At 42.0% G+C, this 26,340-nt stretch overlaps 1 protein-coding gene across 1 annotated transcript; it reads left to right on the top strand.

Annotated features, from left to right (window-relative positions):
- The first annotated feature begins 330 nt into the window (after nucleotides 1-330).
- Nucleotides 331-24,975, top strand: CRTAM (cytotoxic and regulatory T cell molecule). Its single transcript, XM_077839640.1, has 15 exons — nucleotides 331-379; nucleotides 6,160-6,306; nucleotides 9,741-9,893; nucleotides 14,662-14,805; nucleotides 17,583-17,744; nucleotides 18,592-18,666; nucleotides 18,767-18,904; nucleotides 19,165-19,230; nucleotides 19,431-19,538; nucleotides 20,386-20,484; nucleotides 21,145-21,243; nucleotides 21,714-21,803; nucleotides 22,439-22,585; nucleotides 23,027-23,092; nucleotides 24,609-24,975. Exons 1-15 carry the CDS (start codon nucleotides 331-333, stop codon nucleotides 24,737-24,739), a joined length of 1,674 nt encoding a protein of 557 aa, XP_077695766.1. The 3' UTR covers nucleotides 24,740-24,975.
- The last annotated feature ends 1,365 nt before the right edge of the window (nucleotides 24,976-26,340 follow it).

The following is a 26,340-nucleotide window of genomic DNA, read 5'->3' as shown; positions in this document are numbered from 1 at the left end:
AACCCCTATGACATCTGAGTCCAAGTGGGCACAGAGTCATAGCATCTAGCACCTGTCAACCCACAGTTTAATAATTTTAGAACACGTGGGGTCACGCAGCTTTCTCCCTAGTGGTCACGGCAGGGGAAACAACCCAGCGAGAAAACATGAGCTCAAGTAGGAACAGCAGAAAAAGAAGAGGGAGGCAGTGACCTCAGCACTGATGAAGTCATGATAACCCCACTCCCCACCCCGTTGAAAAGGAACCCACTGCAAATCTGCACTTCTAAAGTGAAGAGGAAGTTCGTGCAGCATAACAGACAGAGACGGGCTACGCTTACATCCCACAACATGACTTTCACCGCCGTGCTCTGTATCATGGCTTTGTTACCACTGCAAGGTAAGTGACATCGTTTAACTGCCTGTCTTAAAAGCTCTTAAACGGAATTATTTTGTTTATAGAACTTCACTGCACCACACGCCAGAATGCTTTTTATTATTAACTGCATTGCACTATTACCACCAAGCTTTTCAGCAGGATCTTTTGCCACCTAAGGGCCACTCAGTTCCAATTAACTGTTAAACCCAAGGACAACCATTTGCCTTATAAGCCTTGGAAACACAGTTTAGAGGACAGAGAGCCAGGAACTGCTGGATTCTCATCCTGGTTCTGATCCTGACTCACAAAATAGCCTTACATGACTTACATCTCTCTACCTCCATTTGCCCATCTGTAAAATAGGGCTAAAGGCAGCTACCTTGCAGGTGTGCTGTAAGGGTAACCTAGCCTTGTTAATGTTTAGAGAGTGCTTTGAAAACAGAGAACACTATATAAATGCTCAGTATTATTATTCCTGCTACAGGATGTAGCCCTGTTTACATATGTTGCTAACCTGCACCTCATCACTCACACGCATCATCATGTGTGCAAGGATTGCCTGTGAACATGTCAAATAATGACCAGATTTAAACAAACAAAGGCCATGCAAGTCAATAATTCACACTGAAGGACACTTACAGCTTCCATTCCTGATCCTTGCATGATTTTTGCACTGCCTGCAGTATGAACCCCAAAAGGATAGTCTCTCCCCACTTCTTGACAAAGATTTAAGAGAAGAAATTGCAGTAAGGTCTCATTTCCTGAGACTTTGATAATAGTGCAAAATATACTACTATACCAGTGTATTGTGAATCCGAGTCCAGATTAAAGAAAATAGACAAAATACACTTTACATTACATCATCCCTGGGATGGGGTATATCATTATTGCTTGTGTTTGTTAACTAAGTGATCACCTTTAAAACTGGTCATTTTAATCTTAAATTAAATTGATATGGTTATTTTGGTATTTGCAGTATTCCATATACTTACTCTAAGGAATACCCTGGGAATACAGTGAACCCTGAGATCATAGTATTAAGTTATTATCTGAGGCAACTGACCATCTTTTGGGGCCAACCACTGTACTCTAATTTGCAAAAATCCTGTTGTGCATACCATAAGCTTCTCAGATATCTGTGTAAATTAGCGAGGTTCTACTATATAATCAAACCAGTCATAGGCAGGGCCCCATGTATTCTGCAGTCATTAAATTTGCCACAAAATTCACTCCTTGCTGCAGAATTGCTCTCCAGAATCTCACCGTTCATTTCTTTGTTAATGATATTTCTAGTCTGATGGTTGTAAAGATAATGCTGAAAACATGAACTGAGTGTAAACCTCTGCAGTGATCTCTGTACGAGTCTGCAGACAGCCTACGACAATAGCTCTGAGAGATGTGAACTGCTCCATTCATCCCAGTCCTGCTACCTCGTGCTCTCCAGTTTTCCCCAGGAGGAGTAATGGATTGTACTACAGCGCACACTCTCTGTGTTGTTCCATGGAACTGGGAAACAGGGTGGTCATGGAGACAGCGCTTGTGGCCAGCTTGCAGCCAGGGAGCTGGCCTAGGGATATACACTGGGCTTCCCAACGGCGTAGCTGCCAAGGCCCAGGTGGCTGAAGTGATGAGCCATTGAAACTGGCTACCAGAGTCACCCCTTGCCATCTTCAAAAGTAATCAACAAATTTTACATCAATAAATATAGGCAATTCTGAGCCAGGGCTGAGTGTGTTTGCGTGAGGGTTGGGAGAAGGACGGGAATGAAGGGTATTTCACGGTGCCTGAATTAATTCACATTACCCTAGCACTGGAGCTGTTGTGAAATTTGGTCCCAGTGTGCCTATAGATTTTACTTTAATAAGGTAACTTGATTCCCAACACTTCTATGGAACATGGCGCAATTCTGATGGGGAAGGGTTGTCAGGGACTCCCCACCAGCCAGTGCATTAAGAACGCCCACCCGAAAAGAAGGGTTCAGGCATTCAGAGGTGGACGCGACTAAGGTAACACTGCCTCAGATAGCATTAACACAGGCTGAGATATTCCACAGGCTCAGCAAATGGGAGAGGATGACGGAACAACATGCAGACATGACCATTACCTTCCCCCCACCAGTCCCACTTTCTTCCATCTGCAGATCCAAATGAGTTTCCATGGGGCTGGGTGAAGAGAGAACAATGCTGCAGAAAGGGCCTCCCATCCCCTGCAGCCACTCTCTCCATTATGCCCCTGGGGTTTCTGTCCTCCTCGCCCCATTCATGGAGATGGAGGAGACGTGATCTGGTCGCTGGTTACTCAAAGTAATGCTCTGAGGAGATACTGTGCAGAATGTGAATGATCTGCAATGCCCAGTCATCTGAAAACCCAAACAATACCATTGTTCACTTCAGTTTAGAGACGGGCCTCAGTCCTCGTCTGTGGTTGAGAAGCACTTGGGACAACTCGAGGAAGGGAAGCTGGCCAAATCTCCACTCCTCCCTGCAATCCTGAGCTGGCTGTGCACTGGGTTGCTCCCATGGAATAATTCAGCACAGCCTAGAGGTGGCTCTAATTTCCTCCAGGTACCAATGGCTCAATGGGGTCATTAGAGCAACTGGGGATCAATGGAGCACAGAGATAACCCTGACTGCATCCCCTACACTGTCATAGGGAGTGGGGCAAGATGAATATCTCCCTATATTAGGATGACCATTTTGTGACCAGCTACAATGGCTTTAGAACCGCTGTGCTGTGGGAACAGGGCAACATTGACCCCAGACAGGGAGGGAAATGCGGCCCATGAGTCATGGCCGGTGAACATCCCACTGCCTCAGATGGAAAGTCTGTGTGTGTTCAGTTCTGGGCTTTAGTCTATTTTTTTAAACATGCTTTCCTATTTAGAGTCTGGTTTCTCTCACTTCAAAGAGTGTGATCTGACAGACCCCCCCACGCCAATGTTAGTGACAGGAAATAGTAAAGATGCAGAAAGGCCCTGTGGAAAACCACAGACAAGGCTACCTCAGCTACACTAACAAGATGAACCCGATAATGCATTTCTTCATAGATGGAACTCCGGAGGGCTCACAAAAGGAATGTCTTCTTTTGCCACTGGGTCTGTGGCAATCATTTCTAAGTGCCATGAAACCTGAAAAACTAACTTATTGTTATTTCCCTCATATAATGGACCCTTTTTTGTTTCAAAAACAATTTAACACTGGGAGATGGAGATGGTATCCCATGTAAACAAATATATGGCTGAGCCACTTAAATAGAACACAGACTGCCGCCAAAGTGTCTTCTATGGGAGAAACACCAACCAAATCAACTTCTTCCTCAATCATAATTTCTCACGTCACTTTCATTGGGGTAATTTTGGTCTGTGTGCCCTGAAGAGGTGTTAAAATGGCTAACTGAAAGCACAACATATTCATGGTTGTCACTATCTGCTTGTCTCCTACAAAGGCATCCATAAAACAGCCCTGGTCATTATAATTAGGTATATAAATTCGGCAGCAAAAAATCACATCTGTTGAATGACATGAATTGAACGATTTGCCAGCGTGTCATTATGGTGCTGAATAATGGGTTGACCACTGAATCAGAAAGAATTAGAATTTACGAATGCATCCCAATATATGGATTCTATGGCCACAAGGGACCATTGTGATCATCTAGTCTGACCTCCTGCACAGAGGTCATAGGACTTCCCTGAATTTATTATGGCTTCAAGTCCAGTAGCTGTGCTTGAACTAAAGCATAACCACAGGTCTCCCCTCACTTACACTGGGTGAGAATCAGGAGTAACTCCACTGAAGTCAATGGAATTTCACTGGGGTAGAATAATGTAAGCACGAGAAGAATCAGCCCCACGGTATCTTTTTATGACCAATTGGTTTGTATTGGATGAGTCACTCCTTCATGCAAAAGGACACCCTCTGTGCTTCCTGGTTCTGGCCCAGGTAGACAGCAAAATACTCAAGTACCATGAGAGTTAGTCCTGCAGCTTCATGGACCCTATAGATCAGACAGTGAGGGCCACATTGATACAAACAATTGAAGCCTTGGGTGTGCATCCAGCTCAATTTACAGTGACCTACCCTGGGGACGAAGTTTGCCTTCCATGGGAGCTCCCAGCTACACTGCTAACCATTTCTCTCTGCCACTCCCGGGGTGGGAGATGAGTAAGGACATGGAGGGGGACGTGGCTACAGACCTGCATGTCTACCACATTCCCTACAGCCAGCCCAATCCTCCTGTCACTGAAGTCAGTAAAAAACCTCCTGTTGACTTTAGTAGCAAAGAACCTAACATTGCCATTTTTGGTTCTTTTAAGAAAATAACGTGCTTCCTATTTATGCAACCAAGGCAGACTTATTGCCCCAAAGGTCCAGCACTCCCACACTCTGGCAAGCAATTTGCTGTAGGCAGCTACTTTAAAAAAAAAACTGATTGAAAAACAAATTCCCTTAACTGCCTATTTACTTAGCTCTGACACAGTTACTGCTGTTCGCAATTTCTCCAACGCATGTTTGTTTGGAGGACGCCAAAAAACATTTAAGGCCATAAAACATGTTCACAAAGTGCAGTATATATTTCAGCATGGTCAATTCTGGCTGGGAAGAGGAACGTATGTTATTGCTTCACTGTAAAATGAGCCGGGAGAATGGAATTTCTTTTCAGTTACATATGTTAGGCCAGATCCTGACTTTAATGGAGCGCCGTACTGATTTACTGCAACTGAAGATCTAGACATTTGAATATAAAAGGGTTGATTTTTCAAAGATGCTGAGCACCCACAATTACTGTTAATTTAAACGGGAGTTGGGAGAGCTCCCCATTTCTGAAAATCGGGCACAACGATGGGTAATTGCAAGACAGTGCTTTGAGCTCTGAGTCATTTGCTCAGATCTGGCCCAGGCTGGTGACTAAAAACCACTGTGTGTTTAAATGCATGAAACATGTATTCATTGAATCCACCTATTTCTGGCTCTTCAATGGCGTGTGTAAAATAAATTGAGGGGTCCCGTTGTGGTGGGCAGGTGCGCAACATCACAAAACCCCCCTACAAGAGTTGGGAGTCTCAGCAGAGCTTCCAAAGATCAAACAGGTCATAACACTGAACCCTCTTCTAATCCATAGAGGGCTGTGGAAAGACGTCTGTGGGATTATGGCTGCAGGCTAAGACTCTGGAGACTTCAGTTCGGTTCTGAGTTCTTCCACAGACATTGAGGCCAAGATCCTCAAAGGTATTTAGGAAATTGATTTAAATGGAACTTAGATGCCTAAATACCTTTGAATCTGGACCTGAGTGTCTTTGTGCCTTAGTGTCCTACCTTCAAAATGGGGATAATAGCACTCCCCTGCCTTAGAGTGATGCTGAGAGGATAAATACACTAATAACTGTGAGGTGCAGAGATACCTATGGCAGATGAAGACCATAGAGATACCTACATTAAATAGAATGGCACATTCACGAACAGGGAAGCATGAGATGCCATTGTCCATCCTGTCCTTGTTCTGGGGATAGAGGAGTTCAGTCCTTAGGTCTGTCGAGCCAGCGCCTCTTGTTGGCATGAGATTCACTCTCGGGGCTTGTCCACAAGGGGAAATTTACCAGTATAACTCCTATTCTAGAACAAGTGTGTCTAAATGGGGAGTTTTATTGGTATAAATGTACAATTATACCAGTAGAGTTATGCTGGTAAATTTCCCCTTGCAGACAACCCTTTTTCAAAAAAGCAGCAGGCTGGTGTATTGCACTGTGCAGAATGCTCTCAGTTTGCCTCACATCACATGTCACAACTGTTTTTCTCTGGCAGGGGATTTTCAAGAGGTTCACACTGAAAGTGTAACTGTGGAGGAGGGGCAGGATTTAAGCCTACAATGTGATTTTACTGGAGACCATGAATCTGTCTTCACGTGGTCAGACCCTCGGGGGTTTCTCATTTTTCTAAAGAGCGACCGAGGTAAGTGTCAAAACCTGCTTCCAGGTTACTTTCCATTTGATAGGAGAGGGGTCAGTCACCGGTGGTCTTTCCTATCTCCCACCTACTGTAAAATCTGACTCACCTACAGGCCCACTTAGAGCTCTTGTACATTCAGTCTCTTTCCTACAGGAAGTTGATTAAATGGAAACCCCACCAGAGTGGTTTGTAAATGGGGCCTCAAGCAATAAACTGTATTTACCACTAACACCATCATCCCAGCTCAAAAACCCACCACCGACTGAAAGGACCTACGCGTGCCATAGATTGTGTCTTATCTAGCTGAGAAAGAAGGTTCAACGTGTTCCTTGCTTGGAATCCACGTTGTTTTTTAACTTATTAAAAAAGTAACTGTTTTGATAAGAAGCTGGTGAGTGCTATAACCATGGAGACTGCTAACTGATGCAAACACACCCATGTTTACTGCTACCTTGTCTTCCACCCCACACCTGTCCATCCCCTAATTCTATCTTGTCACTCCTAGATTGTGAGCTCTGTGGGGCAGCGACTGTCTGTGTCTTACTTATTGGTACAGAGCATAGCATAGCGGACCCTGATCACTCTTAGGTGCACTAAAAACTACTGGGATTTTTCAAAGGGAATCCGGCACCCAACTCCCGTTGAAATTCAGCATGAACTGAGTACCCCACACCTAATGGGTCCCTTTGAGAATTTCAGCTAAAATCATCATTGATATGATTGCTGAGTGGATAACTGCTAAATTTATTGAATAAATAATCTGACAAATACATTTGCCAGATAATTTACTCAATAAATTTTGCAAACATTTCCAAATGGAATACATGGTGAACTTTTTAAATATTGATATTATATTATACTATTATTATTATTTGCCCAGCTCCGAAATCACGTATATGCTTTTGAAAATTTTGTCCAATTCAATTGACCAATCTCAAAGAGGTATAATAGTAGGTTAGGATGGAAGATCATACAAAGAGTCTATAAACCCAGATCTTCAGCTGGTGTCAATCTGCATGACTTCATTGAAGTACGTGAAACTACACTGATATTGCCAGGGGTGCTGGAACAATCTGTATCGTGGGGGTGCTGAAAGCCATTGAACCAAACTGTAAACCCTGCATCTGATGGAAACCACTTCAAGCCAGGGAGTGTGGCAGCACCCCTAGCTCCAGCACCTCGGGATATTGCACCAGCTGAGGATTTGACCCCCCGTCTATTCCTCTGCAAAGGCATGTGATAATCTCCTTTCCGGGTGTATAATATTAAAGTGATATTAAACATGAGGATTAGTGTTTGTAAAGTAATTGATAAGTCTAAAGCACCAGTATTTTAGCTTTTATTTTCCATGTTAGTGGAGAAACAAAATTTTACGCCATATGCGGGCATTTGCATTCTCAGTCTTATCGCCATAAGCCTCTGCTCAAAGAAGCAATGAGACACACAGCTTAACAAATCATTTTCTTATTCCATATGGTGAAAAATTAAACATGACGAACCATCTAGCTTACACACAACAGTGATTTGAAATTTTTTTTCTCATGTTTAGTTCTTTCCAGAAATTTAATCACCTGTGAGTCCATCACTCGCCTAAATATTTTTAAAGCCTTAAAAAGCCTCAACTAAAAAAAGAAGTTTCTGAGGTCCTTTAGTCTCCCCCAATGGATGGCCCATTTCCTCAATTTCAGTTCACTTTAAAGGCAGGCTGTTACTTTCTGTGTTGTGATTGCGGTGAGCAAAGGCGAGGCCGGGGAGGGGCGGGGGGGGGGGAAGGGTCACATGCCCCTCCCCAGACCACTGGGGGTGGGGGCACGTTCAGCAGCAACTGCAGCGGTGAAAGGAGCAGAACGTGGGGCTACCCGGCGGCCCCATGGCAGCAGCTCCTCCGGCATCCCAGCCCTTCCACGCAGCTAGGTCTCCTGGGGTCTGTACAGCCGTGCCGGAGGACAGGGCTGGGGGCGCGACCAGTGCAGCCACGCCAGAGGAACTCCCGGCGTGGGGCTGCCCAGCGGCCATACAGACCCCAGGAGACACAGCTGCGTGGAAGGGCTGGGGGCGGTACATGGGGCTGGCCTCTTTTGGCCTGAAATTGGCATCCTGTGCAGCGGGAGGACAGAGCCGCCCCAGCTGCACGTAATATGGGATGGGGAGGGGACAGGGACAGCGCGGGGGTCCAGGCTGGGGGATGGAGAGGAGTCACGTGCCCCCCTTTAGCTGGTGCCCACCTTTGTGTCCCTCCCATGAGTCGCCGGCGGGATAGCTGATGTGACCTGCTGGACTCAATCCCAAGATTCCCATGGGTCACACGGGGGAAAGAGGGAAGGAGTGTCCTGGAAGCCCAAAGAGATTAATCTGCTGAGAGATCTGGATATTCCAGGAAGGTGTCTCATTAAAGGGCAACTAATTAGGCAAAACCAGGATCAGACAACTCATTAATACTTCAAGATTTATGGACGTGGCGCATTACATAATTCCACCCCCCTTTTGCAGATGGGGAAACAGGCCCGTCACCATGAGATGGTGCATAAAGTAACACAGTCTGTCTCTGAGAGGGGAATAGAACCCCACGAGCTGGAGTCCTAACGTGCACTGGATCATGGTACAGCCCCTTCCATGTTGCCACTTCATAATCCTCCAAACATTTGCTGACATTTCCCTACCCCGGGACCCAAATTCCATTAGTATCTTGAGAGCCCCCACAAACCAACATCAATGAATTTAGTCTCACAACCCTCCCCTGTGAGGCAAGGAAGTCTAAGAGGAGGCCAGGTGGTTTATTGGATGGTGCACTAGCCTGGCTCTATTCCTAGTTCTGCCTGCTGCCTGGCCTTGGGCAAAGCACTTCATCTCTCTGTGCCTCTGTTTACCCTTCCACCCTTTGTCTGTCATCTCTTTAAACTTTAAACTCATTGGAGCAGAGACATCTCCTACTGCATGTCTATACAGCACGTAGTACAATAAGGCCCCAGTCTAGGTTGGGGGCCTTTAAGTACTACTGTAATATAAATGATTAACATTAGCCCCATTTGACAGATGGGAAACTGAGGCAATGAGATTTGCATAAAGTCACACAGGAAATCCTTGGCAGAGCCAGGGGATGAACTGTAGTTTCCTGAGTGCAAGAAGAATGTTTTACCCACAAGACCCACCTGCCTCTCAAACCAAACTTCTTTCTGAGCTTTGAAACACACAGGAAATGTTATGACCTCCCTTCCCCCTCATATGCATTTTTAATTTATTGATATATCTCTATTTCTCAGATCCAGCTAGGAATGATTAGCACTAGAATTGTTCATTAAACACTGAGAACAAATGAATGAAAAAGAAGGTCATTCACACCTGATGAACAAAGCCAATCTCTCCTTTTATCACTTTGGTTACCCATGTCGCTCGTATGGACCAATGCACTTACTATGCCATTCTTTTTTCACTTACAGGTTTAAAAGATCAGAGATACAAACTTATCCATTATTCAAAATATAAATTATCTATCAGCCTCTCTAATGTAACAGTACAGGATGAAGGCACATACACATGCTTCTACTATGACGTACCAGTCAAAACCAAGAAAGTGAATGTTACTGTCTTAGGTGAGTTCCATTAAAGAAGCTAAATTTGCATAGATTTCTAAGAAAATCCAACCTCCTCCTATGCTTTTTTTTTTCCTGAATGAAGGCTATCCCATTTTACTGTATTCTTTTGTAATGATATGTTTAAGAGGCCGTGTTGTAGTAACTAAGGCCTCAAAGTTATGAGTTATTACTATTCAAGAATTGCCCAGGTATCAAGACCTTTTAGAAATGATAGAACAGAGGGCTAAGAGAATAAAAACCCAGTGTCTAACAGCTAGATTTCTTCAACAGGCTGAGGAAATGCAGAGTTGCGGCAACCTTTCACAAGAGCATACTGCTAACAAGAGCTCCCCTGTTCCTTGTCTGTCAATGAGTTAAACATTAAATGCATATCAAAAGTGAAGATATTATATAATATGCCAAATAGAGCTGTCAATTAGGGAACTTAATGGAATCTAATTTTATTATTCAAATGTGTATAAGAGGGAAGTCAGCTATAAGTGGTACAGTATTGGGCAAAATATTATCAACTTTAATGACAGGGTTTACCTCATGGGCAATGCTTTTAGGAAAGCAAGGGACTGTGCTCATATTGATTTGTTTTTACTTTAAGTGATAAACTGAGGAAGTCAGGCTAATGCTTGCAATCAAACATGCTTATGCTAACAAGTCAGTGAAATATGCTTGTGCTAAAAGAGGCAGTGAATAAAAGGAACTGAAATCAAATAGTATGTTTATAAGGACATTTGACCACAGAGAGAAATAACCAGAAATGTAACTATTTGATTCATAATGCAAAGACTCAGCTCAGCAAACATACCAAGGTTCCACCATTCTTGTTAAAAAGAACAAAAACAGAAGATTTACACAGGTCTACCAGCCTGTTGAAGAACAACAGTTCTTGAAGTGACATTGTATTCTATAACGGGCTGTTAAAAGAAGTTTGAAAAGCATCAAAGACTATGGAGGGACTCTGTATACATTATATGAACCTTAAACTGAACATTTCAGCAACTAGCGAAGTGTTGATAGAGAAACTGCTACCTTTGTAAGCATAACTGCAAAGAAGGCCAAGGCATACACCGCAAAGGGGCCCATGAAAAGTGATTTGGTTGCTAAGTTGGTAAAACCAGCTGGTGCTCAAGATATGTCCCAAAATGTTTGCACCAACAGTTATGACCTAACTTATTTCAGATAAGCTGGAGTGACCAAATGTATTGCACAAAGAGACTAGAAAATTCAAGTCCACTGGAAGAATTCAGCTGACATATCATTCTCTGATTGAATGGTGAGAGAGGACAACTTTCATTTTGGTTGGACATTTAGAATCTTGAGAAGTATGGGTCACCATCTGATTGAGCCACACCCAGAACCTCCAAGAAGAGCAACAAAGTTGGACCACCCAGCAAAAATAGGATAAAAAAGCCTGTCTCCTTCGGCACATCGCTTCCTGAAAGCCAAAGACACCTGGAAGGAGGAAGAACTGAGTTCCTGGGCTGGCCACCTGGGAATCCTCTTCAATGTCACCTATCTCTTCCTATTTTCCAGCAACTCAGGTTACCCACTAGCACACCAGGAAAAGACTATAGTCACGTCCATCCTTTGCTCCACCTATTTATACATGGTCAACTCCTGCTGTGGAGATACCTGAGCTGAAAGCTAACAGCTGAGCAAAGATCTGGTGATAAGCAACACACAGACTTTCTTTTGGGTCACAATGCAAAACAGTCAATTTACCACTTACTGAAACTGGACACCTAACTAGTCAAGAAGTGTATATGTTCCCATGTGCTTTAAAGATGGTCAGAGAGTTGCAATGTGTGTCCTTATTTTGTAATAGATTCATAGATACTAAGTTCAGAAGGGACCATTATGATCATCCAGTCTGACCTCCTGCACAATGCAGGCCACAGAATCTCACCCACCCACTCCTGCAAGAAATCTCTCACCTATGTCTGAGCTATTGAAGTCCTCAAATCATGGTTTAAAGACTTCAAGAAGCAGAGAATCCTCCAGCAAGTGACCCGTGCCCCATGCTACAGAGGAAGGCGAAAAACCCCCAGGGCCTCTTCCAGTCTGCTCTGGAGGAAAATTCCTTCCCGACCCCAAATATGGCGATCAGCTGAACCCTGAGCATGTGGGCAAGATTCACCAGCCAGATATCCAGGAAAGAATTCTCTGTAGTAACTCAGATCCCACCCCATCCAACATCTCATCACAGGCCATTGGGCTTATTTACCATGAATAGTTAAAGATCAATTAATTGCCAAAATCATGTTATCCCATCATACCATCTCCTCCATAAACTTATCGAGTTTAATCTTGAAGCCAGATAGGTCTTTTGCCACCACTGCTTCCCTTGGAAGGCTGTTCCAGAACTTCAGTCCTCTGATGGTTAGAAACCTTTGTCTAATTTCAAGTCTAAACTTCCCGATGGCCAGTTTATATCCATTTGTTCTTGTGTCCACATTGGTAGTGAGCTTAAATAATTCCTCTCCCTCCCTGGTATTTATCCCTCTGATATATTTATAGAGAGCAATCATATCTCCCCTCAGCCTTCTTTTGGTTAGGCTAAACAAGCCAAGCTCCTTGAGTCTCCCTTCATAAGACAGGTTTTCCATTCCACAGATCATCCTTGTAGCCCTTCTGTGTACCTGTTCCAGTTTGAATTATCCTTCTTAAACATGGGAGACCAGAACTGCACACGGTATTCCAGATGAGGTCTCACCAGTGTCTTGTATAACAGTACTAACACCTCCTTATCTCTACTGGAAATACCTCGCTTGATCCATCCCAAGACCGCATGAGCTTTTCTCACAGCCACATCACATTGGCGGCTTATAGTCATCCTGTGGTCAACCAATACTTCAAGGTCCTTCTCCTCCTCCATTACTTCTAATTGATGCATCCTCAGCTTATAACTAAAATTCTTGTTATTAATCCCTAAATGCATGACCTTACACTTCTCACTAGTAAATTTCATCCTATTACTCCTGTTTACAAGGTTATCCAGATCCTCCTGTATGATATCCCAGTCCTTCTCTAAATTGGCAATACCTCCCAGCTTTGTATCATCTGCAAACTTTATTAGCACACTCCCACTTTCTGTGCCGAGGTCAATAATAAAAAGATTAAATAAGCGTTGACTACTATAGATCCATTCATTGGGAAGGGGACTTTGGTAAATTGGTATGTAAGTAATCAACAGAATTACCTTGTGATCTAGCTTTGTATTGTTTTTCCTCTGTTGTGTTCACAACACTGGAGTTGATAACCAATTGGCATAAGTGAGGCCCTATTCTGAGGGACTCAGTCAAAATCTAAACAAGGTCACTTTCCTAAGATAGTGAATGAGTGTAAGTGTTATTCCCTATTGTGGTTATGTAATTTGATTCTGCAAACATAAATAGTTATAGAAACCCATTTTCTAGTTTGTTAGCCAAATCATAGTTCAATGCTATTTTTTGTTGCTTTATATAAGAACATAAGAATGGCCATACTGGGTCAGACCAAAGGTCCATCTAGCCCAGTATCCTGTCTTCCGACAGTGGCCAATGCCATGTGCCCCAGAGGGAATCAACAGAACAGGTAAACATCAAGTGATCCATCCCCTGTCGCCTATTCCCAGATTCTGGCAAACAGAGGCTAGGGACACCATCCTTGCCCATCCTGGCTAATAGCCATTGATGGACCTATCCTCCATGAACTTATCTAGTTCTTTTTTTTAACCTTGTTATAGCCTTCATAGAATCATAGAATATCGGGGTTGGAAGGGACCTCAGGAGGTCATCTAGTCCAATCCCCTACTCAAAGCAGGAGCGATCCCCAATTAAATCATCCCAGCCAGGGCTTGGCCTTCACAACATCCTCTGGCAAAGAGTACCACAGATTGACTGTGCGTTGTGTGAAAACATACTTCCTTTTGGGGGTTCACAGATAACTGCATTACTTGATTAGAAGAGATTGGTGCTTCTTAAGCTTTCTGGGCCCTTCAACTAGCTTGCCAGAATGCCTTTGTGCTTCACAAAATAGTGGGGCACTGATTTCTCCTACTTAATGCTGTGATTGACTGCAAAGCTGCTGTGTGGAGCAGCCTACGTTCCATCATAGGCTAGAGCTGCAGAACTGAATGGGAAGCTGGGAATGACAGTGGCCAACAGAGAAAGTCAACACTAAGATAGGGGTAGGGAGCCTAGAGTATTAGTTTAAAAGTCTGAAGTACAGTGAGTAAATAAAGTACCCTAAATGCAGCTCAGTGTGGATGGTAGGCCAAATTCTCTGCCCCCTCTCTATCCCTGGGCAGTGCAGGATGGAATCTAGCCCTCGCCTCTTTGCTGGGGAGGTTCGAGTGTGAAGATGTTTCCAGTGAGTACAGAGACAGCATAGCACCATCCCTGCTACGCTTCATCCCCGGAAAAGGGAATGTCTGGGGGAGATAGAGGTGTTGTCACAACACACTGTGCTCTGGCTATGCTCAGCTGGGGAACAATCTCTTGGAAACTGTTGCCAGGTGGTGCAAGTTAGGACAGCCTCTATGCTGCTCTAACCAGTGATGGGGCCAGAGAAGGAATCAGGCAGACATGTCCAGTTTTTTGGGTGAGGGGCTACATCTTCATATGCATCTGTATCGTGCCAAGCAACAGGGAGCCCTGATCCTGGCTGGGGCCTCAAGGTGCACCCTTAATTGAAAGAAATAATAATATAGGGTGAAGTACATGCAACCAATCATAAAACTGATTGCACAAGACTGCAAGAGCCTATCTCACCATGTGTCCCTTTGTTACAGCTGCTCCCTCCAAGCCACTGTTGGAAGTATCAGATATTAGAACCAATGGCAAAGAAGAAAAGATTGTGCTGAGTTGCTTAACCCAGGGAAGTAAGCCCCCTCCTCAGATTACATGGCTGCTAAATAATGGGCTGGAAGTCTATGGTGAGTTTTAAATGGCCACTGAGTGGCGTGCGTTTGTTGGAATATTTTTATCAGCCATTAATGTTCTGTACAAATACCCTGAACCAGCATTGGTCCCGTTTGGAAAGGTCTCAGCACCTGGGGATAGGAGGCCTGAGAACTGGATACAACTGCTAAATTCTGGGGAGCCCTCTTTTTAAAGGGAGGGGGTTGACTCAGGACAGCTAACAGTGGCTCAATTTTCACAGCACAGACATAGTAGTTAATCCTTAATCTGCCTCTGTGACTAACCCCATTTTCTATGCGCAGGAGCTGAGGAACACACAGGTTAAGAGCCACATTCTAAATCCCTTTTTCACACTGAATATAGCACTTACCCATGCCAGTAGTTCCCTTGCTTACTGAAGGTTGCACTATTTGTCCTTGAGTGACTTGCTCAAGCCCAAACAGCAAGCCCATAAAAGCCAACATTGGAACTCAGATCCTGGTTCCTGGCACTCAACCCACCAGATGCCTCCCAATGTCAGTTAATGAAGATCCATCTTCCCCAGTAGAGCTCTGAGCACATGCATCTAAAGGGAGAGTAAGGAGCTACCGGTGCAGTTTAAACAACCATTCTAAATATTGTGATCTAATAATAACTGCCTTGCTAGCAGGAGCAGCAATATACTTAAGAGGAAATGCAGGTCACTCTGAGCATGTGGGGGATAGATCAGAAAGAATAGGTGTGAATGGTTTCCTCTCTTACTTTACTTGCTGTTTTGGATCATGAAGTGAAACTTGTATTTTGGGTCATGAAGCAAAGCTTGCAAGTCTTCACCTGTAGTCTTGGTAAAAGATATATTTTCAGAGTTCCCTATTTTAAAGGAAGCTTGGGGGATTCGGAGTTGTGCAGTCTATCTAGAAAGTAATAAAGATGTAGATTATATGGACAATATTACACCATGCAACCCAGAGAGGTCTTCTATGTCTTGTATAAACTGCTGCATTATTTCAGTGTGCCTTGCTTAGTTTGTTAGTCTGATTATGCAATTGTGCATGCAATACTGAGGCCTGGAGAATTTAAAAACTGCTGCTTACCTACCTGCTCTCTTGGCAGTTTGGATCTTTATGTAATAGGGGTGCAGCCCCAAGCTGGAGCATTTTATTCCTGATGCAATGTGCCCTTTGACCTTAAGTCACATGGACATCTAGTAATGTAGTTGTGTAACTAAGGATCCATATTGTTCCAGGCTTTTTTGTTTGATACCTGAATAGAGTTTTATGATGCAGGCTTTGATATTAAAGAGTGATGATGAATTCTCTCATCTGTTTGCAGTACATGCAAATTAAATGGATTATAGTTTTGAATGGAAAAATTTTAATTTTGTTGGGTGATAAATTTTATCTCCTTCTTTAAAGAAGGCTAGAACCAAGGAATTTCTCTGACTGAAAAGTCTAAATATTACCAGAGTTAACAGAGAGAAGGCTAGTTCTAGGAAGAGATTCTAGGCTAAAAGTATTAATGATCATTTGTCTTATCAATTGACAGATACTGTGAATTGATTTCAAGACCCTTAATGCCTGCAGTAGAACATGCCATTAGCAGGGCCGGCTCTAGGTTTTTTGCCGCCCCAAGCAAAACAAAAAAAAAGAAGATGGCCGAAATGCCGCCTCTGGAATTGTGCTGTTCCAAGCATGTGCTTGCTTTGCTGGTGCCTAGAGTCCATCCTGGCCATTAGAGATTATTGTGCCACGAAGAAAAATTTGAAAAGAACTGATTTAGCACACACATTTAGAATTTAGTCATTTATTCCTTGTCATCATTAATTACATCCTTGTTTTTCCACGTGGCATTGTTAATAAAGAGGTAACATCATCTAATAGGCTGAGGAGGGAATTGGGAGGGCAGGAATGCTTGTGTCCTCAATCTGGCTGTCCCATTAGTTTACTAGATGACTTTAGGCAAGTCACTTAATCTTTTTGTGTCTCTTTCCCCTGTTATAAAATAAGGATAGTGAAAGCAACATCACAGCGTTGGTGGGAGGATTAATACAGTGCTTTAAAAATTAAAACTGCTGTATCAAGGATTGTTAGTGTATGTGCAAATATTGGGCATGCATAATATATATTTATTTGCAGATTTAACAGCTGCAATCTGTGTGAATATGGTAACAAATCTAGGGCTATCTGGGAACTTCACTATGTAACTAGGGTGACCAGATGTCCCAGTTTTATAGGGACAGTCCAGATTTTGGGGTCCTTTTCTTATATGGGCTCCTATTAACTCCCACCCCTTCCCGATTTTTCACATTTGCTGTCTGGTCACCCTAGTTGTGACAATGTTGCACTCAGATCTCCGAGTTGACTGCAGAACCAAAACTCAGATCCTTGTCCTGTTTTAAAGTTATAGGCCCTTATCTCTTGAGCTTAAAGCCCTTTAGCAGTATAGGGCTATGACCCAGCTGATTCCATTCAGGAGAGATCAGAGGTGCTCATGTGGGCACAGTACCCATAATAGTGTGGAACTTGCTTATATGCTTATAGTGAACTCTGATATAGTGAAGTAGTACAGAACTCCTAGGTTTTTTTCCATGCATGGTAGGGTGTAGATTGCAACTAAGCGATTCTGTCAAAAACATGACTTTGCTCTGCATGGGCTCTGCTGTGATCCATTTACACAATGGAAACACTTTTGCTCAGTATTCATGTGTTGCTTTAGCAGACCAAAAGTAAAGCAGATTTGTGACTGGAAGGTTTTTCATTAAATTGCTTTTGACGGTAAAGCACTTAAATGTTTTCTTCAAATGGTTACGTAGGTGACATCAAACACAAGTTTGAACACGATGGAAAGAAATGCAACACAATCAGCACTCTCATAGTCCATGCATACAACCGAAATTCAACAGCCAGTTGTGTCATTCGTCATGAAACCCTCCGAGGAGAAAGACTGACAGCATCTTTCCAGTTTGAACATTTCAGTAAGAACAGCTTTTATTGAAGCATTGGTTGATCGGTGGTGATTCCTTTTTAACATTTGAACTTGAAGAATAATACTGCTCTCTTGTATAGTGATTTTCATCAATAGATCTCAAAGCCTGTTGCAACACATAACAGTAGTATCATCCCCCTTTTACTGATGGGGAAACTGAGGCACAGAGTAGCAAAGTCACCCAACAAACCAGGGATAAAGCTGGGACTTGAACCTAGGTCTCTTGAGTCCTAAAAAAGTGCCCCCATCCACTAGGTCACATTGAATTACCCTATTATGTTTCTGCATAGATATAGATGCATAACTGAAGTTGTGGTCTACCATTCAGAGAACAAGGTCTCTTCAGTGTCTGGTTTTGGAAGACCGTACTCTCCAGTGGTTAAAGAAGGGACTTGGAGCTTGATTCCTAGGTTCTACTACCATTTCTGCCTCTGACTTACAGTGAACCTGATCCAGAACCCACTGAAGTCAGTGGGAGTCCTGGGTTCCCGTGTTACATTGGAACATTCACTTCTACTCCTTAAGTATCAGAGGGGTAGCCATGTTAGTCTGTATCCCCCAAAACAATGAGGAGTCCAGTGGCACCTTAAAGACTAACAGATTTATTTGCTCATAAGCTTTCGTGAGTAAAAACTTTATGCCCAAATCAATCTATTAGTCTTTAAGGTGCCACTGGACTTCTGCTCCTTGTACCTCTGTTTAGCATCTGTAAAATGGGCCTGATACTTATTTACCTCCCATACATACTGTTAGATTCAGTTAATGCTTGTAAAGTGCTTGGAGAGCTTCGGATGAAAGAAACTAGGGAAATTCAAAGTATTATGATTGTTTTCCAGTGACTACTACAGGCTCAGCTCCAAATGTGTTAGAAATAAGCACGAGGACCTCTGAGCATCCTCAGCATTATATGGGTAAGTACAATAATAAAAAGCCACTGACTTAACAAAAAAAAGTTTTTTATTAATATCATTTATCAAGGTTCTCCCTTTAACACCTTGGTTGTTCCATTAGAATCCACAGAAGCTACCCCAAAATCTATAATACAGACATCACCTGTGAGCATATCTCTAGCAACAAGTACCCAACAGGAAGTTGTTTCTTCTCAGACGACTGTTGATGGGTTCCACGTTTTAAAAACTTTTTACTGTTGTAAATTAAACAATATAAATTATAGAGTAGTGCTGAATTAAGGCAATCTGGGGCTTAGTGGGGAAAGGTTCAATATCATGGTCAAACTGCTTGGCCAATGTTATTTTTTATTATTTATATGTGTCCACATCATTGTGAAATAAATCATATAAAATTATTCGTAAAGTGCTTTTGCCCAGAATATGGGCTGCAAAAGAATACTCGGGGATAGTACTGAATGCTACTTGCATTGTGGTCAGAATTGGGTTCTTCTTTTCCAGTGATTGCTACAGAGTCCAATCCAAATATTAACGCCATCTTCTCTCAAAATCCTCTGCACTCTACTGGTAAGAATTTTAAATTCACTTTTTCTTTATTCCATATCATTTTGAAAAAAAAATGGATAGTTGGCCCCATATCAAAACCTAGAGCCAAATATCTCTGGAGCTTGGGAAATTTCAGATCTGGATTCCATCTTTCTGGATTGGGTTTATTTCTAAAATACATCTTCCAATTTTCATGTCTTGTTTGGTGGATATTCCTTTAGGATCCACCCAACCAAACTTTCCTTCCACTGTACCTGAGAAGCCATCTACTACCAGCTTACCAGCAATACCTACCCAGCAGAGGAAACTACCAGCCAACACAACTATTTGTAAGTAAAGTTTTTTTTCTTAATGACATTAAGGCAATTTGTTAAAATGTCACATGCAGAGCAGCTGGAAATGCTGCTGAGAACAAATTTATATTCCAGCTGTTACAAGATCCTTGAAACACAAAACACAATAGTTGTTACACACAGGTGAGCGTTTTAGAATTGCATCCATCATAGAGAAAGACTGCCCCTCTCTACTTCTCTCTTTGTTGTGAAGACAAACACATGGAGACATGTGGGGGCAGGTCCTCAGGTGGTGTCGATTGTCATGGCTCCATCAATGCATGCTATGATTTTATTAATACCTATCCCTATGGAGGCACTAGGTGGCACTGTGCCACAGGCTGACAGAAAATAAGCATGTCAACACACCTTAAGGCTTAAGCTGTAAAGTTATTCAAGTGATAACAGCAGGATTGTCCCCAGATATAAAGAGGGTGGGAGGAACTGCATTACCACTACATGAATTGTTTGACAGTGAGAGACTTTCCAACCTTTAAAGGGATCTCTCTGGTTGCGCATAGTCATTTTATGGAAGAGATTTGGAAATGGAAATTAGTCAATTAACTTTTTATTTTTTTTTTTACACCAATGCAATTTGTGTAAAATACCCAGATCCTCAAAGGTATTTAGCTGCCTAACTCCCATTAATTTCATAGAAGTTAGGCATCTAAACATCTTAAAGAATCCCAGCCTTTGAAAATCTCCCACTGTACATGTAATGTCATAGATAGACTCAGCATATAGAGCAATTTAGTTTTACGAAAGTGAGTTTAATTTATAGTCTGAATGTACATAGTTATTTGTGTATAAGAAAAAGAAAATATTTCTCTTTTCATTTCTGCAGGGTCAGAAGTAGCACTAACAGTAAATGAGGAAATTTCTAGTACAGAAGCACCAGCAACAAGTAGTGAACTAGCCACTCAGAATGCTAACGGCACCATTGGTAAGTGTGCTAATGAATGTCCTTGTAAGCCAAGTGGCCCTGTGCTTTAGTGAACAGGGCTGGGAGGCAGGGACTCCCTAGTCCTAATTCGGGGTCTACCACTGCCTTATTTCATTACCTTGGGCGAGTCATCTAAAGGCTCCACTGAGACTTTTCAAAGCTGCTTCAGGAATTTCCATGTCCAGTTCCTACCAGGAATCCAAATGCTCTCAAGATTTAGAAAACATCAGCCTCTGATTCTGGTTCCCATACTGTAAAATGGGGATCATTAATGCAGGTGCCTGTCGGGGGTGTTTGAGACTCAGCTACAGCGGGTGTTGTACAGTGCTTTGAGGGTGGAAAAGTCTAAGTATTGTTATAATTAATATTAGCTAAAGAATACGATATCTTGTCTTCCGTGGGACTTTACATGAGTCAGGAGTGAGGAAGAACTGAGTAAGGACATCAAGGTTTGGCCCTAAGGCACTTTTGAAAACTCCAGCCTTAAATAGCATTTATTAGAACTGTAGCTAAGAGTTTCCACAAAACATATTGTCAGAGTCCTGAAATATTTCCTTAGTAAGGCAGAATTTTTGTTGGACCTGTCAATAGTTTGGGAATCTGATCAGACTGCTGAAAGGGATAAGGAAGTCAAAATATTTTCTACTTTTATTTCTACAGAGCCAGAAATAACTTTGAACACCTCAGAAGAAACATCTGTTACAGATGTACCAGCAATAAGCAATGAACAATCAACTCAAAACTCCAACATCACCACTGGTAAATTTCTTAATGATGGAATAACATGGTAATCTAATGAATTGAACACGGGGCAGGAGCCAGGAACTCAAATTCTAAACTAACTTGTAACACTGGATCACACTGTAATGTTGGCCAACTCACTTAACTTGCTGTTTTTCAGTTTCCTCAATCGTAAAACAGAAACAACACTTGCAAACCTACTAGAGCTATTTTGAGGCTTAATTGTTTGATCCTTCTACACTGTGGCAAGGCTAGAAACCCTAAGTTTTATAATTAATACCACCTAAAGAATACAGAGCCAGATCATCAACTCATGTAAATCAACATAGCTCCATTGAAATCACTGTTGCTATCCCAGTTTACACCAGCTGAGAACCTGGCCCATATATATTCCTCAAAATCATTAAATGTTGAATTAATACTGCAAAATTTATATAATCTGGGTGACTGTGATTGGGCTAATCAGATAAACCCTTTTCATTCTACAGGATCTGAAATGACATTAAATGTGACCTTTGGGACAGAAGAACCATCAACAAACCATGAAGAAACAACTCTGAATTGTAATGCCACCATCAGTAAGTTCTTGTTAATACTAAACGTGAAATGGGCCTTCCTGAAGTCAGCCTGGTTCCCAGCAGCTAAGTGTCTACATCACCAAACCCACCATGAAGGACACTATAGGGCTGCCCTTGCTAAGAATCTCATAGGTGGGCCCATGGAGACCTAAAACAATGTTAGCATCTTGAGGCATTGGGCTAAATTCTCTGCTGGTCCACTGACTTCAGTGGAATTTTTCCCATTTTTACACAAGCAGAAAATGTGTCCTGGTTCCTCCAGGTCAATGATGGGGAAGTTTACATTGCTGTTTCCTATGTATTTCTTCTCTAAGATCCTGGTCCAAAGACCACTAAAGTCAATGAAAAGACTACAATGGATTTTGGCTCAGACCCTGAAACCAGTCTCTAGTATAATCAACTTGCCCCTTTTGTGGCCAGTATGTTCTCAAACACAAAATTGAAGAACAATCTAATCATTAGGCTTAAAAATGAACTCACATTATCTACAGTGTCCGCTGCTTTATTTCTGATGAAGAGGCCTCAGTATTCCTATCCTATCACCTGGCAATCTCTCTAATAGACAGTCCTCATCTTATTAGCTAAATGTCACAGGTAGTAGCTACCTAACTATATTAAAAATATTTCTTTTATAGAAACCAATCTTAATTCTGAAGGAATCAGACAAAGGCAAACAAGTGTTTTGTTGCCAGTCCTGGTAGCTGTCCTTATTTTTGTGATGCTAATCATAGTCCTGCTCTTCATGAGGAAGCTGCAAAAAGCACACGGGGTTTGGAAGAGAGGTGAGTGATCACACAATCTAAATCTCCAGTAATGTCTAAATCTCCAGTAATGTCTTAGGATGGGTGTGAGGGACTGGATAGTCAAGGGGACTGGTAACAGGATATGGGATCCTTGCATGTCTAGGTCATTGGTTAAAATCAAGCCTGTGTCAGTGGTGACTGAAAGTTATTACAAATCGCTGTTCAGGATCCAAGGGGAATGATTGGTGGTCTCAGGCCAAACCTCAATGGACAAGAGTCTTTATCACAAAAGCTACCACCAATGACTGTCTCTAATCAGCTCCTTTTTGGCAGTCCAACTACTGAATGGACATGAGGACTGAATTGCCCTCTTAACCCTGGATATTCTTCTAGTTCAGTATTTGGTCATGCAGGGATGGAGGGGTGGGCAAATGTATGAAAAAAGCTGCAACTTCCTATTTTTATTTGTTATCGGCACAGAAAATGACACTTCAGAACAGACATTGGAGAGTTACAAATCCAGGTCTAATGAAGACAATGGACAAGGTAAGCTACCGCCATGACCTCAGGCCATTGAAGCTCCCATTGAAATCAGAGTTTTGCTACTGACTTCAGCCAGACCAGGTTCAAGCCAACCACATTGTTTAGGAAAGATCTGCAAATTGCAAATCTTAAACTTCAGTCATATATTTTAGTCAGATCTTCTTAGTAGGCCCAATGCAGATACATGACCACTTTAACAGTCTCTCGCATTCACCATAATAACTAGGAAACCCATTACAGATTACATTTATGCTTAACGCTTTTGACTGGGATTTTCAAAGGAGTCTAACAGTTAGTTGTACAAATCCTATTGGAATTCAGAGAGCTGGGTGCCCAACTCCCATACGTGTCTTTAAAAATCACTGCCTTTATTTGGTTTTTATTGGCTGGTTTTGGTAGTTACGTGTTCACAAATATTATAAATGACAAATGCTCACCTCTAAACTCATTATTAGTTATTTGGGGGTGACGAGATGTGAAAGATAAGGGAGGGCAAGGAGATTTTCCAAAACATTGCAGGTGGCAAAATGCTGCAAAGCAGGGGCTACCCAAATTTCAAGACACCAAGAACTTCCTTGACAACTTGCTGTGAACCTAAGGGGCACACCTTCTCTAGGGAAGTGGTGGATACCCCATGACTTGCAGTCTTTAAGTCAAGACTGGTGTCTTTCTAAAGAATATGCTACAGCTCAAACAGAAATCATGGGCTCAATGCAGAAATTATTGGATAAGATTCCTTGTCTCATGTTATGCAGGAAGTGAGACTAGATGATTGTAATGCTCCTCCTGGCATCAAGATCTATGAATACTTACAGAAAGGTTTTTATCAAAAATAAATACGCACACCTGTAATATTTGGTGGGACTTGTACTTTTGTTAGATTAACAGAAATTGCTTGTTTGTGGATTTCATCAGCAAAAAACACCTGCACTTCATCAGCTTTGTCCTCACTCTGTAGTTACAGAAAGAGCCAGCTGTGGGCTGCATTTTCAAACTCTGTGGGACACCTGGGTGTAAAATGTATTCCTACTGTACCATTGGAATCTATATAAACACATGCAGCTTTATGGCTAAAATGTCAGACGAGTCAAAAAAGGGAGGGAAATTTGCAAACACTTTTGAAATAAAATTTACTTTTTAAAATAAAAAATGTCCATAACCTTACACTGGACAAATTTTGATCAGCTCTATAATTGGTAGAAAAATGAGGGGGGGAGGGGGAAAAAAATCAGACTTTTGTCAAAAAAAAAAAGGGGGAAAGATTTTATTTCAAAAATCAAAGTATTTCAACCAGCTTTAGTAGAAAGAACCAATTATTTTCTTGACCACAAATTAACCTACATTAGCTTACATCCTCCAGCTCAATCGCTTTTAGAAATTGATAGTGCTCCTGTCACTGTAATATCTATACACCATCTCTTTTGGATTTATCAGTAATGTTGTAGCAAGAATGAATTTCCATCAAAATAAACCCCTCAGTCTATACGAAGACATCGACAAATTTGCATTTGTCTTTCAGTTGCCAATCAGAAGCCGAGCATGCAATACGTAACTGAAGGATATGCAGGAACAAAAAAGTCAAATTCAGAAGAAAGAGATGTTTCAGCATTTGAGAAACAGCTGGCATATGGAAAAGAAACTAATGTATAGAAGTCAGGACTTGTTGGCAACATTGTACTATGTACAGAATCAATATGGTGTGTTCTCATATTTATAGTGTGACTAATCTGATGGTATGTAAAACTGTCAATCTGTGACTTATCAACATCACAGCAGGATTTCAAACAGAGGAAGAAATGCCTGATAAAATGGCTGGTCTCAACCTGGATTCTAGTTTGGATCACCGTGTTAACATTAAAAAGACGTAGCTGGAAGAGGTGCTCATAGAAATCCATTAGCAATGCATGCTTTCAATTAGCTATTTAATCAGCAGATTTAATCAGCTATTTAAATCAGCAGATTTAATTCATGGGTATCATAAATGGATCAGACATATACCAGAGCAAGTCAAGGGTCCTGATAATGGAATGCACAACCAGCCATCATTATATGAGATACAAAATTACTGAGAGGTTCATGCAACAGTTCTGCAGCCTCCTGAGATGCATTGTCTAACGATGAGACTGGGAGGCAGGAATTTCTGAGAAAGCACTTACAGCCAATATTTTTGAATTTGGGTGCCCAAAGTTAGGCATCTAATGATATTTCACCTAAATCAATATTTAGTTAGTGAAATAAAAACATCATGATTTTAGAGGTGCAGAGCAACCTGCAGTTCCTGTTGACTTCAAACATTTCTGCCTCAGTTACCCACCTGTAAAATCAGGATAATACTACTTCCCTGCCTCACAAGGCAGTTGTGAGAATTAACTAGTTGTTTATAAAGTGCTTGACAATGAAACCTACAGCTGCTAGTCCTGTCTCCACAGTCGTTTGCCTTTTGAGGGCTTCCATAAATGTTACTAAGGGCATGATCTGAAGACAATGGGGTGACACAGGCATGGCCGAGGGTATAATTTGGCCTTCAGATCTATATTTCTGGTGGAGCTGTCAGGGCCCAGGATGAGTTTGTGGGGCTGTTCGAAAAAAAACAATTTTCGCTTGCAGACTGAGCGAATCTGATATGAAAACCAATGACACACAATGACGACAGAACCCCACACTACCACTGTTAGTAACTTATTAGCACAGAATCATGCTTCAGTGAGAATTGCGGATCTGAATTAAGTCCAGGCCATGACATTAGATTTAAGGTCATCCTTAAAAGGATATTGCACCCATTTTGCTCGTGTCAGATGATACCACTTCTCATCACAGGAAAGGGGTGAAAAAACAGACTTTTGACTAACCGTAGATGTCACTGCCATTACTGTTAGCAGTAATATGATTTTAATACTGGAAGATGACTTCACATTTGACACGAGGTGTGTGGACTCCAGTGGAAAAGACTACCAGTTTCCAGCAAGTTTTAATATTGGTTTAACAATCAGACTTGAATTGTTTAATATTTAAACAAAACCGTGAAAGAGCATAAACAACTGATTCTTTGTAAACTTAGTTTGTAAAATGCTCTGTAATGGTGAAGCCAGGTGTTTGTGAAAAAATGTGTCATAACTAATAAAATTTCAAATCCTGATCTTCCAGTTCCATTGGCACACAGTACCCCTTTAACTTCAAGGATAGTTCTATGTGTAGAAAAGACTGCAAGATCAGACAGTGTTGGTACGAGGCCTTGAAACAGCAGTCTATTT

This window comes from Eretmochelys imbricata, chromosome 22 (genome assembly GCF_965152235.1).
Source record: "Eretmochelys imbricata isolate rEreImb1 chromosome 22, rEreImb1.hap1, whole genome shotgun sequence".
In the NCBI taxonomy this organism is placed as follows: domain Eukaryota; kingdom Metazoa; phylum Chordata; order Testudines; family Cheloniidae; genus Eretmochelys; species Eretmochelys imbricata.
The sequence above is the reverse complement of the archived record's forward strand: the minus strand, read 5'-3'. Positions and strand labels throughout refer to the sequence as shown.

Excerpts from the sequence above, each read along its gene's own strand:
- CRTAM (XM_077839640.1), top strand. The coding sequence starts at position 331 with ATGACTTTCACCGCCGTGCTCTGTATCATGGCTTTGTTACCACTGCAA. Across the intron at positions 17,745-18,591 it reads TTTCCAGTTTGAACATTTCA|TGACTACTACAGGCTCAGCT; the intron begins GTAAGAACAGCT and ends ATTGTTTTCCAG. Across the intron at positions 21,804-22,438 it reads GAATTGTAATGCCACCATCA|AAACCAATCTTAATTCTGAA; the intron begins GTAAGTTCTTGT and ends TTTCTTTTATAG.